This window comes from Schistocerca piceifrons, chromosome 6, assembly GCF_021461385.2.
Source record: "Schistocerca piceifrons isolate TAMUIC-IGC-003096 chromosome 6, iqSchPice1.1, whole genome shotgun sequence".
Classification (NCBI taxonomy): domain Eukaryota; kingdom Metazoa; phylum Arthropoda; class Insecta; order Orthoptera; family Acrididae; genus Schistocerca; species Schistocerca piceifrons.
The window spans coordinates 467937085-467951295 of NC_060143.1; the positions used below are offsets into that span (position 1 = coordinate 467937085).

General features: G+C 44.2%; 1 protein-coding gene across 1 annotated transcript in view; it reads left to right on the forward strand.

The window, feature by feature from the left end:
• LOC124803065 (pyroglutamylated RF-amide peptide receptor-like) overlaps window positions 1-14211 on the forward strand; it is a 318321-nt gene that overhangs the window by 246113 nt on the left and 57997 nt on the right. The window contains exon 4 of the mRNA XM_047264192.1: window positions 12768-12990. Within this exon, the coding sequence (XP_047120148.1) occupies window positions 12768-12990 (223 nt within the window). The remainder of the gene's footprint in view (window positions 1-12767; window positions 12991-14211) is intronic.

Consider the following 14211-nt stretch of genomic DNA (forward strand, 5'->3'; position numbering starts at 1 on the left):
GGGAGGCCGGGTGGACGTACCGCCGAATTGCTCAACACGTGGGGCGTGAGGTCTCCACAGTACATCGATGTTGTCGCCAGTGGCCGGCGGAAGGTGCACGTGCCCGTCGACCTGGGACCGGACCGCAGCGACGCACGGATGCACGCCAAGACCGTAGGATCCTACGCAGTGCCGTAGGGGACTGCACCGCCACTTCCCAGCAAATTAGGGACACTGTTGCTCCTGGGGTATCGGCGAGGACCATTCGCAACCGTCTCCATGAAGCTGGGCTACAGTCCCGCACACCGTTAGGCCGTCTTCCGCTCACGCCCCAACATCGTGCAGCCCGCCTCCAGTGGTGTCGCGACAGGCGTGAATGGAGGGACGAATGGAGACGTGTCGTCTTCAGCGATGAGAGTCGCTTCTGCCTTGGTGCCAATGATGGTCGTATGCGTGTTTGGCGCCGTGCAGGTGAGCGCCACAATCAGGACTGCATACGACCGAGGCACACAGGGCCAACACCCGGCATCATGGTGTTGGGAGCGATCTCCTACACTGGCCGTACACCACTGGTGATCGTCGAGGGGACACTGAATAGTGCACGGTACATCCAAACCGTCATCGAACCCATCGTTCTACCATTCCTAGGCCGGCAAGGGAACTTGCTGTTCCAACAGGACAATGCACGTCGGCATGTATCCCGTGCCACCCAACGTGCTCTAGAAGGTGTAAGTCAACTACCCTGGCCAGCAGGATCTCCTGATCTGTCCCCCATTGAGCATGTTTGGGACTGGATGAAGCGTCGTCTCACGCGGTCTGCACGTCCAGCACGAACGCTGGTCCAACTGAGGCGCCAGGTGGAAATGGCATGGCAAGCCATTCCACAGGACTACATCCAGCACCTCTACGATCGTCTCCATGGGAGAATAGCAGCCTGCATTGCTGCGAAAGGTGGATATACACTGTACTAGTGCCGACATTGTGCATGCTCTGTTGCCTGTGTCTATGTGCCTGTGGTTCTGTCAGTGTGATCATGTGATGTATCTGACCCCAGGAATGTGTCAATAAAGTTTCCCCTTCCTGGGACAATGAATTCACGGTGTTCTTATTTCAATTTCCAGGAGTGTATCATCATAGCGAAATGATTGCGTATGTTATAATAATCATGATGATATACAAATAATTTCCTTAATCGGAATTAGTTTTCTTTGTGACCCAGACCTTTCGTATCGTGATGTTCAGTCAACCACGTGGTTGTTACACTGTCTCCTACCTCAATAGAATGATTATAAAATGATTGCGTTTGTTACAATAAAAACGTTGATGCACAATTTACGTGCGGAATTTCGTAATTTTAAGTAGTGATCGGTAATCTTGGTACTTTAGCCTTCAGCCAAGCATGAAGTCATTACTTTGTCGCTTATGTTTGCATTCGAATAAAATAATGATGTGTGTTAGAATAAGCCCAATGGTATGCAACTGGCGTGTGGAATCTCGTATTTGTGAATAGTTTTCTTTATGAACTACAAAGTAAAGTTGCGTTATAATTTTCTTTCATTAGTAAATCAATGGAATTTTTATTTTCCTTTAGTAGCCGCCTTATGCGCATTTTGTTCTCTACGGTCGCTACCGAGATTGGGTTTGCAGATGTAAAATATTTAAGTATAAGCGCTATGAGTTCCCGTCATAAACTCCTGTGTCCCAGCATCTGGTATAGATATGCTTAAACTCAATAGTACGGTGGGGATCTACCGATGGATGTTCGAGTGAACGAAAGCTTCCTCTGGGAACTCATGCATAATTATCGCTTCCTCACCAGCGAGTAGTGCATTGCAAGATTAAATTAATAAAAATATGTCTGAATTCGACTTAAGGAACAATTTTTATCATACATGTTTTTGTACATTGAAATTTAATTGAGAGAACGTAAGCTTGTAACAGGTCAAGTTTAGTTTTCATTATATACCAAGGATACCGGGTAGAATAGTTCGGTCATAGTAAATTCTCTCAAGGACCTTTATAATCCATAGGAAATGTCATCTACTACGGGGGCCTACTTTTAACTTAGGTCTTTCACTGCCGTGTCAAATTCTTCCATCCCATTTTCATCTACTTCCTCTTCCCTTGAATAATGTCGTCCAAGTTGTTTTTCTGGTATATAAATTTTAGACATTCTTCCACTTTTCAGCCTTCCCTTCATCCCTACTCTTAACATTCATACAACTGCTTCTACACACATCAAAAAAAGATTTTCATTCCTCGGTTCCGAGAGTCCGGAACCTGTAGAGAAAATTGTAATAGAGATAAAAATAAACATGATTTCCGCCCTTTTTATTCGTCATGGAAACCACACTTAGCATGTTGCACCACCATACAGTGAGACCTTCAGAAGTGATGGTCCAGATTGCTGTACACGCCGGTACATCTAATACCCAGTAGCACGTCCTCTTGCATTAATGCATGTCTGTATTTGTTGTCGCATACTATCCACAAGTTCATCAAGTCACTGTTGGTCCAGATTGTCCCACTCCTCAGCAGCGATTCGACTTCCATAAACAACCCTTTTCAATCTAACCATGCATGTTGGATAGACTTAATGTATGAATAACATGCTGGCCACTCTAGTCGAGCAATGTCGTTATCCTGAAGGAAGTCATTCACAAGATGTGCACGATGGAGGCGCGAATTGTCGTCCATGAAGACGAATGCCTCGCCAATATACTGCTGATGTGGTTGTACTGCCGGTCGGAGGATGGCATTCACGTATTGTACAGCCGTTACGGCGCCTTCCCTGTCCACCAGCGACGTACGTTGACCCTACATAATGCCGGCCCAAAACAGCAGGGAACCTCCAACTTACTGCACTCGCTGGTCTGTGTGTCTAAGGCGTTCAGCCTGACCAGGTTGTCTCCAAACACGTCTCCGACGATTTTCTGGCTGAAGGCATATGCAACACTCGTCGGTGAGGAGATCGTGATGCCAATCCTGAGCGGTCCATTCGGCTTGTTGTTGGGCCCATCTGTACCGCGCTGTATGGTATCGTAGTTGCAAAGACGTACCTCGCTATGGACGTCAGGAGTGAAATTGCGTATCATACAGCCTATTGCGCACAGTTTGAGTCTTAACACGACGTCCTGTGGCTGTACAAAAAGCATTATTCAGCATGGCGGCGTTGCTGTTGGGGTTCCTCCGCGCCATAATCCGTAGGTAGCGGTCTCCCACAGCAGTAGTAGCCCTTGGGCTGCCTGAGTGAGGCATGTCGTCGACTGTTCCTGTCCCTATGTATCTCCTCCGTGTCAGAACAACATCGCTTTGGTACACTCCGAGATGCCTGGACACTTCCCTTGTTGAGTGCCCACACTGGCACAAAGTAACAATGCGGACGCGAACGAACCGCGGTATTGACCGTCTAGGCATGGTTGAACTACAGACAATACGAGCTGTGTGCCTCCTTCATGGTGGAATGACTGGAACTGATCGACTGTGGGAGCCCCTCCGCCTAATAGGCACTGCTCATGCATACGTCTATCTTCAGGAGTTCTGGGAACCGGAGTGATGAAAACTTTTTTGATGTTTGTATTTTCTCCAAGCATGTCAATAAGTCTCCTTTAGGCAGGACCTACCATTTCCTTAGTTGTGGACGCTACTGCAGTTTGCATGTTTCCTCCAGCTACTCTTGCTTTGCAAGTTGGCTCTTTCTTACAGTACCACGTTTCATATACTTGCACGCGTCGTGAATTAATTTCCTTATTTCGTGTGTTACCCAAAGATTTCTACGGGTCTAGCGTTTTTTCGTATTTGATTCTATACTGTCTTCACAATTTCATTTCTCAAAGTTCTCCTTCGTCTTTTCTCGTATTCCGTTCTGTGATTCAGTAAGTTTTGACTAATGCCCCTTCTGAAGGTCTAACAATCCTCTGGCCCTTTCCTTTTACCCATTTCCTACTTTTCTGCAATTTCTTCAGTCTTAGTCTTCAGTTCGCAATAAATAATGTGTCCCTGCGGTTTGCAGTTTAAAATCTGGTTTCGATATCTCTGTCTTACTATTATGTGATGCGTCTGAAGCATTTCGGTGTCTCTAGGTCTCCTTTACATATACACTCTTCCTTCGCGATTGTCAAGACAAGTTTTAGCAACAGTTGAACTGTAACCTGTCGAAAATTCTAATAGGCAGCTACAACTTCAACTATTTATCATCCACGCCCTTTTCCCACTATTGAATTCCAGTCTTCCATCAGAATTAAATTTTCGTCCCTCTTATTTATCTGGCCTACGTCCTTTCCGCAGTGGCAGACCGGTTCCCGTCAGATCACTGAAGTTAAGCGCTGTTGGGCTTGGCTAGCACTTGGATGTGCGGTCGTCAGGTCTGCCGAGTGCTGTTAGCAAGTTGGTGCACTCACACCTTTTGAGACCAATTGAAGAGGTACCTGACTGAGAAGTAGCGGCTCCGGTCACGAAAACGGACAACGGCCGGGAGAGCGGTGTGCTGACCATATGCCATTGCATATGCATATCCAGTGATGCCAGTGGACTGAAGATGACGTGGTGGTCGGTCAGACGGTTGGCCTTCAAGGCCAGTTCGGACGCAGTTTAGTTTTGTCTATCTGAATAACTTCTTTTATCTCTTCATACATCCTTTCAGTATCCTCATCATGTCCAGAGCTAGTAGGTACATAATTTGTAGTACTGTGGCAAGTGGAATGGAAAAAGTCTGGACGTGGTAACAGTGAAGTTAGAAATCTCAGGGTGAAAATGCAAAGACTCAGTCTAAATACAACTGTAGTCAATGAGATGAAACCGAAAGAACATGATGATTTCCGGTGAGACGAATACAAGGTAATATCAACAGCTGCAGGAAACCGCCGGGATAGCCGCTAGTGTTAGCACGCACTTCCGGGATCCGGGAGGCGCGCCGGCCACTGTTGAAATGCTCCCGGCAGATGAACGACGAGACCTGTGTGTCGAATAACCTGGATATGGTTTATAAAGCGGTTTCCCATATCCGACTGCTAAGGGTCTCCCATGTATCAACAAATGACGTTGATAAAACTTGGCGGTTTGTAGAGGGGCAAATTAGTTCAATACGTATTTTTTTGTTTGTGCTCAGTTTGCCTGGTAACGGGTGGAACATACCCCGAAATGTAATTTGACATTTTAGGTATATAAGGAATATTTTCGAAATGATGATACATAAAAAAATATTTTTCGTACAAAAGTTGATATGTAATTAATGTTCTTGGATACTGTATAATGAACGTATGTAATAATCTGAAACTTTCAAAATACCCACAGCCATTCAATTTTGAAGAATGAAGCTTTTGCCACAACAATAATTAAGAGAGGGTTAAGTCACATACATCCCTGTGTAATAAAGCTGGTTTCTGAAATACAAAGCCACGCGGGGTAGCCGTGCGGTCTGGGGCGCCTTTCCACTTTTTGAGCGGCTCCTCCCGTCGGAGGTTCGAGTCCTCCCTTGGCATGGATGTGTGTGTTTTCCATAGATTAAGCAGTGTGTAAGCCTAGGGACCAATGACCTCACCAGTTTGGTCCCATAGAACTTACCACAAATTTCCAATATTTATCTGAAATACAATTTTTGGAAAACCCGCGGGGGTTCGTGTCCTCCCTCGGGCATGAGCGTGTGTGTCGTCCTTAGCGTAAGTTAGTTTAAGTTGGATTAAGTAGTACGTAAATCTAGGGGCCGATGAAAAAAATGGTTCAAATGGCTCTGAGCACTATAGGACTTAACATCTGTGGTCATCAGTCCCCTAGAACTTAGAACTACTTAAACCTAACTAACCTAGGGACATCACACACACCCATGCCCGAGGCAGGATTCAAACCTGCGACAGTAGCGATCGCGCGGTTCCAGACAGAAGCGCCTAGAACCAATCGGCCACAACGGCCGGCTAGGGACCGATGACCTGAGCAGTTTGGTCCCATAGGAACTTACCGCAAATTTCCAAATTTTTTGGAAAATAATCTGTGCCTAATTAAAGTATCTAAACATTCATTACTGTTCTAATTATTCGTTTTACTTATATTTGTTTTATGTTTTAAATTCTTTTTTACTTTTCACGTACATGGTTTTTATTGTTTTTTTTTTAGTTTTACCATTTTGCAGGATATTTACAGAATCACCCGTGACAATTCGAAATCCTGCTGAATTTTGTTTTATACGAATACTGTGTTTTTCGTCGTGTATGTTAGTGAGGAAATTCTGTGATTTTATGTGCGTTGATGTAAGAAATAGTTATGTTTTAAGCATTTATTTACAGTTTCCCGTTATTCTAATTATTCTCTCTCATAATAATGAGTTATTTATTATTTTCAATATGCAAAGTGCGTGAATGTGAAATGGTAAAGCTAAAAAACAATAAAAAAATTACGAATGCAAAACCTAAAATAACGGTTTAAATCATAAATCAAATATAAGTAGAGTAAATAATTTGAATAGCAATGAATGTTGTTATACAGTTTTCGAAAACATTAACTACATATCGACTTCTATATGAAAAACATTTTCTATATATCCTCCTTTCGCAGATATCCCCTCTAAACCTAAAGTGCTAAATTACCTTTCTGGGTGTGTTTCGTCACTTAAAAGTGAAATCGGGCGAAACACAAATACATATTGCACTATTTAGTCATGTCTCCACACCCGCCAAGTTTCATCAATATCGTTTATTTACAGTTGGGAATGTTCCCTTGTAAGTCAATATACGGATAGTACCCAAGTTCCGTCTCAGGTGCACGATTCAGAGACATTTAGACAATATTTATGCATCTTGCCATGTATAACGATAAAGACATCTGGAGTACTAAAATTCCGCTCCGGTAGATAAGAGGGTAGCGAGAGAAAGGACATCCGGTCACCCTATATAATTAAAAATGCCAGTTCCGATAGCTATCATGCCGATCTCGTGTAGACACCGGATAAAGACAACAGGAAAAGAGGAAGAAACGAAAAAAGAGCAGAAAGTAGCACAACGAAAGTAGTAATCTTCACAATAGGATGGTAGGGGAGAGAGTTAGTTATTGTGAACACTTCGGGTACAGGATTAATCTCACCAGAATCTAGCACATAAATAATTCTTTTGGTGTACATGTCGACATTACAAGCCCTTAATGAGGTACAGCCATTATGAGAGGGCAAAGGATACACAACTCACTGGATAAAAGGATATGAAAATCTCATAATCATGGGTGAATCGAAATCTACTGAGGGCTTTTCAGATACATACCAAGTAGAATTGCTGCTGTATTGTGTTCCAAAGGTGGACCAAAACGCTATTAAGCAGGTATTCATAAAGCTTCCGCTCATCAGCGTAGATATAGATAAGGGCATATATTAGTTAGGATCTTGAAGAGCTAAGGCTTCAACAAAAGTATAAATACACGTATTTTCTAACACATGTTAACTAAACAAAGCAGACACGATATGCAAGGTAACATGAAAGAACACTGTAAAGAGAAAATTGTGATGGTTAGGCAACAGCTGGATGCGGCAGCTGTCTTAGAGTACAAAGGGTTATCAATATTTGTTGCCTCTTGAAGCATGCAAAAGACGGAGAACGTTAGCCGATGATGCTACCGATCTTCGGTAGATTGAAACAGCTAGTCACTGCAAAAGAATAAAAATGAAAAAAATAGGGGAGAATAGTAAATAATGTCACAGTCTAGTGAGAAACAAAGAAATAATGTGGCAGTTATGAAAATTACAGCATGTTATTTCACTTTTCATACCTTCACATTTTTTGCGGTCACTAATCATGGGTAGTCTGAAAAAGACAGCAGTACACCACCAGCCACAAACAAAAGGATTGCCATGCGCCACCGCCTCCGCAGACATTCATGGTCCGAGGATGATCTGATAAAGAGATCGAAACCAGTCACCATTAAAAAAGTTAAGCGATCAAGACCGCTCTTACTTTATCTGAAAAAGACTGGTTCGTCCGCTAACTCAGCTGCCGTGTGTTACCTTGACTTGTCACTGTAACCCGCAGAATGTGAGACGCGTTCCACAATCTTCTGCAGACCTCCTCACAACGTGGCGCAGAAAACGTCGTAGAGAAACTGTATCATTCACTGTTGTCGAGTTTTGTTTGTGTTTGAACAAATTTAGTAGAACGTTAAATACATTTCCTCTTCGCGACAAAATGTTACTTACTGCCGAACGAGTTATATTGCTCATACTTACATGCAATGAAAGATAAATGTACAGGTTAAGCTACCATAAGCGCCAGGAGTAATATCCGCGGAATATATGTCAAAAAGCGTTGAAAATATGACAATGACATTCACAAAATGAAAGTTACCTAAAAGGAAAAGGAACGAAGACAGGGTTCGACGTCCGGTCCACATCGAAGTCATTAGAGACGGAAAACAAGCCCGGATTGTGTCAAGGATGGGGAAGGAAATCGGCCGTGTCTTTTCAAAGAAACCATTCCGGCATTTGCCTGGTGCGATTTAGAGGAATCATCGAAAACGTGTATCTGGATGGCTGGACGCGAGTTTGACCCGGTGTCCTCCCGAAAGCGAGTCCAGTTTGCTAACCAATGCCCCACACTGCTCGGTAAACGTTACCTGTTTCTGTTGTGAAGATGGTCGACATACAACACGATTGAGATAACCATAAAGCCTGAAGCGCACCGTCATCGGTTTTGAGCGTATATCAAGCATCCACACTTCTGTCCATGTGTGACTGCACACCAATTACGGTGCCGCTAGCATCCTCGACATACGACCAGAAATTCTTTGGATTTTGTGAAAGGTCAAATGACAATAGTGTGCTACGGTAGTCATTGAAGGCTTCACGCATTGCTCTCTTGACAGACAAAAGCGTTCTGTTCATCGTCTCTTATCTGAACTGAAACACCTAGTGAAGACACATTATGTGATCAAAAGTATCCGGACACCTATGAAAACATACGTTTTTCATTTTAGGTGCGTTGCGCTGCCACCTACTGCCAGGTACTAGACATCAGCGACCTCAGTAGTCGTTAGACATCGCTAGAGAGCAGAATGGGGCGCTCCCCGGTACTCACGGACTACGAACGTGGTCAGGTGATTGGGTGTCTCTTGTGTTATACGCCTATACGCGAGATTTCCACACTCCTAAATATCCCTAGGTCCACTGTTTCCGATATGATAGTGAAGTGGAAACATGCAGGACGTACAGCACAGAAGCATACAGGCCGACCTCGTCAGTTGAAGAGGGTTGTAATGTGTAATATGCAGACATCTATCCACACCATCACACAGGAATTTCAAACTGCAACAGGATCCACTGCAAGTATTATGCCAGTTATGCGGGATGTGTGAAAACTTCGATTTCATGGTCGAGCGGCTGCTCATAAGCCACACATCACGTCGGTAAATGACAAACGACGCCTCGCTTGGTGTAAGGAGCATAAATATTGGGCGGCTGAACTGTGGGAAAACGTTGTGTGGAGTGACGAATTACGGTACACAAAGTGGCAATTCGATGGCAGAGTGAGGGTGTGACGAATGCCCGGTGAAGGTCATCTGCCAGAATGTGTAGTGCCAACGGTAGATTCGGAGCCGTTGGTGTTATGGTGTGATCGTGTTTTCCATGGAGGGGCTTGCACCCCTAATTGTTTTATGTGGCACTATCACAGCACAGGCCTACACCTATGTTTTAAGCGCCTTCTTGCTTCCCACTGTTGAAGAGCAAATCGGGCATGGCGATTGCATCTTTCAACACGATCAGGTACCTGTTCATAATGCACGGTTCGTGGTAGAGTGGTTACAAGTCATAAACGTCCCTGTAATGGACTGGCCTACGAGTCCTGACCTGAATCCTGTACAACACCTCTGCGATGTTTTGGAACGCCGACTTCGTACGACCGACATCGATACCTCTCCTCAGTGCAGCACTCCGTGAAGAATGGGCTGCCATTTCCCAGGACACCTTCCAGCACGTGACTGAATATGCCTGCGAGAGTGGAAGCTGTCATTAAGGCTAAGTATGACCGAACACCACAGCATTACCGATGGAGGGCGCCACGAACTTTTAAGTCATTTTCATCCAGGTGACCGGATACTTTTGATTACATAATGTATACGTTGCAACTGTGGAAATCCATTGAGATAAGCGACTTTGAAAAATGGCAGATCATTATTACGCAGAATAATTGAAAGGGTATCTCCAAAAGTGTCAAGCTGGTCGAAAGTTCAACTGCTAGTGCTGTGAGGGTCTACGGAAAGAGATAGGTCAGTGAAACTACCACTAGGCCCTATATGGTCGGACGTCCACGAAACGTGTGGTTCTGGGGCTTATCTGCTCCATAAAGTAGGATAGATCTGTGGCATCTGTCCCGAAAGGGCAGAATGCTGGTGGACGGACAAGTGTTTCAGAGCATACCGTTCATTGTACATTGTTGGACCTGAATATCCGCAATAGACCACCCCTACGCGATCTTGATGAAACGACTACGTCAATTACGACTGCAGTGGTCATGGAACCATCCCGATTCGAACCTCGATCAATGGAAACGTATCGGCTGTTCGGATGACCCGCGTTTTTGCTACACTAAGTAGATGGTGTGCAGCGCGCTACGGACGCAGGCTGGTAAGAGCAGTATTACGATATGAGAGACATTTTCAGCGCTTGTATAGGACTTGTGGTAGTCATCGAAGACACTGACGGCTGCGATCCACTTGCATCCCCTCCTGCTTGATGTCTTCCCCAAGGCGATATCATCTTCCAGCAGTGAAGTCGTCCGTGTCTTGGAGCCATAACCGTAGTACATTGGTTTGAGGATCTTTACAGTGAACTCGTGTTGAACGGCCAGCGACAAAACTTGACTAATGTAAATCCTATGGAATCCATCTGGCTCGCTATCGGGTGCCATTACCGCATGCGCAAATCAGCGGCCCGTTATTTACGCGAATTACTTGAGACATCCAATGCCACATACCTCCACAAACCCACCAGCAAACTATCGGATCATGATACGCAGAATCAGTGATGTATTTCGTTCCAAAGAAGGGGAACAAGCTATTACGGAATTGGTCATAATGTTTTGGGTCACAACTGTATAGCCCTATGCTTTGTTTTATACCTACTATGCCGTAGTTTCTTTAGAAGTTTATTTTCAGTGACACTATATCTTGAAGGGCCTCTCATGATGTGTTCTATTGGATGCGTATCTGTTCATTGGGGGTGGACAACAGTTAATTTAAACTTGGCCCATAGCTCCTCCACAGGCTTCCGTCCTGAGCTAAAATTTAAAGTTCCACACTGAGATAGTCAGCTGGTTAATGTTCTTAAAAATCTCCTTGATGACTCTGCGAGTTGTACAAGGGCCACTCCAAAAGAAATGAACACAATTTTTCTAAAAATACAGTTTTCATTCTGCATGTGTGAAAGTCTTACAGTGTGTAGATACATCCTTCTCGCTTGTTTTCAAACTTAGTTAAACCTGTTCCCGTGAGTGGTGCCGTCACAGCATGTCTTCAAGATGGCTGCTAACTTGACGTTCGTCAGAAGCAACGTGCTGTCATAGAATTCCTGTGTTGTGAAAATGAGACAGTGGGAAACATCTACAAGAGGTTGAAAAAGGTATATGGAGATGCTGCTGTCGATGGCAGTACAGATAGTCGGTGAGGAAGCAGGTTACGTGATGAAAGCGGGCTTGGCAATATTAACGATTGTCCTCGCAGCGGCTGGCCTCGTACTGCACACACTCCAGACAATGTGCAGAGAGTTAACGAATTGGTGAATGCTGACAGACGCATCACAGTGAACGAATTGTCACGCTACTTTGAGATAGGGGAAGGAAGTGTTAGCAGAATACTGAAAGTGTTGGCGTTAAAAAAGGTTTGTGCCAGGTGGGTTCCCAGGATGTTGACAGAGACTCAAAAAGAAACAAGAAAAATAGTATGCAGCGAACGTTTGGAATAATACGAGAACGGTTGAGGTGAATTTCTTGGGAGAATTGCGACAGGTGATCAAACATGGCTCCATCAGTTTTCACCAGAGACGAAGAGGCAATCAATGGAGCGGCATTATGCAAACTCACCCAAGAAAAAAAAATTCAAAACCACACCTTCTGCTGGAAAAGTTATGGCTACGGTGTTTTTCGAGTCCAAAGGACTCTTGCTTATGGACATGATGCCAAGTGGAACCACCATAAACTCTGATGCATATGTGACGACACTGAAGAAACTTCAAGCCCGACTGAGTCGTGTTCGACCACATCGGCAAAAGCAGGATGTTTTGCTGTTGCACGACAATGCACGGCCACATGTCAGTCAAAAAACCATGGAAGCGATCACAAAACTCGGATGGGCCATACTGATACGCCCGTATTACAGTCCAGACCTGGCTCCAAGTGACTATCATCTCTTTGCGAAACTGAAAGACTCTCTTCGTGGAACAAGGTTTGAAGCTGATGACTCCCTTGTGCACGCTGCCGAGCAGTGGCTCCAACATGTTGGTCCAGAATTTTACCGTGCGGGTATACAGCCGCTGGTTCCAAGATGGCGTAAGGCAGTTAAGAGGGATGGAAATTACGTGGAGAAATGAAGATGTTGTTCCTAAAGGACGTATCTACATACTGTAAAACTTTCAAACATGTAGAATAAAAGATGGATTTAAAAAAAATGTGCATTTCTTTTGGAGTGAACCTCGTATTTTACGATACAAATATAGTAGTGACGCCGATGAGAAACTACTGTTTAAATTTGCTTGGCCCCTTGCGCAGAGTTTCTGATCTCTATACCCGTGTGTTGGTTTAGCTGCTGCTTAAATATGTTTGCAGCCGACACATGGGTTCGTGCCGGCGGGTGGAGAGCATGCCGCTTCGGCCCAGCGCGGCCGCCGGATGCGGTTCGTGTGTCGTCAACAGTGGCGGGGGCGGAGGCGGCGGTGGATGCGTCGCCAGCGGGGGCGGCGCCGCCCTCAACGGTGCTGGCCAGCACCGGGAGTCGCTGCGCAAGATCAGCCAGGTGAAGGCCGAGCAGGAGGCCGGCACCGTCAAGCAGGTGAGCACTTACCCCCTCCCCCTGGCGGCCGTGGTGGCCGAGCGGTTCTAGGCGCTTCAGTGTGGAACCGCGCGACCGCTACGGTCGCAGGTTCGAATCCTGCCTCGGGCATGGATGTGTGTGATGTCCTTAGGTTAGTTAGGTTTAAGTAGTTCTAAGTTCTAGTTAAGTCCCATAGTGCTCAGAGCCATGTGAACCATTTGAACCCCTCCCCGTCCCCCATGCACCCACTTCCTCACGGCCGGACATCACTAACACAGCTGACATTCCCAGACAGGCTGAAATGTACCACTGTCAGACTTGATTAAAAGAGACGTGGGAAGGCAGATAAAAAGTATCGATCAGTGTCAAAAGTTACCTCATCCTCGAATATACTCAAGAAATTCCAAACGCAGTAACCATAACGTACTTACAACGATAAGTCACCAAGCGTGGGGTAGATTTTTTTTTGAAACCATCTTCACGATGATGTACGTAAAGATCGCAGGTATCGCACCCTGCAGTCATTCACCCTGGTACCCGTCGTTTGCGAATTATCGACGAAAATATAATTCACAGTTTTGCCTGATACTCTAGAGCTATATAAATAATATATGGACACACGTTAGTGCCTGAGCATAATGATTAAAATACATTTTTCCTATGCAGAAGTTGTAGATTCGAACCTCCTTATGTGCTCTAGAATCTTTTATTTTTCATTCTTTATCGATACGTCTTCTATCATTATTTTTGTTCAGTTAACTTTATTAAATGCCATTTTTCTTTTCCAATCCTTCGTTGCATCAGTTTAAATATTTTTATAATTTTCCTGTTACTTTCTCCTCGTTTAATTCTTTTTACGTATGGAACCTAAGCGCATGCGATTTTAAATTATTATTGTTCATGTATCATAATATTTAAACTTTTCAAAAAGCTAATCAATCAGTTAAAATTGAAAGACGAAATAATCTGATTATATTGATTATTTAGTATTGTCAGAAACGTAAATCCTTCGTTGCATCAGTTTAATTATTTTTTATAATTTTCCTGTTACTTTCTCTTCGTTTAATTCTTTTTACGTATGGAACCTAAGCACATGCGATTTTAAATTATTTTTGTTCATGTATCATAATATTTAAACTTTTCAAAAAGCTAATCGATCAGTTAAAATTGAAAGACGAAATAACCTGATTATATTGGTTATTTAGTATTGTCATAAACGTAATTCTAGTTACGAGATGT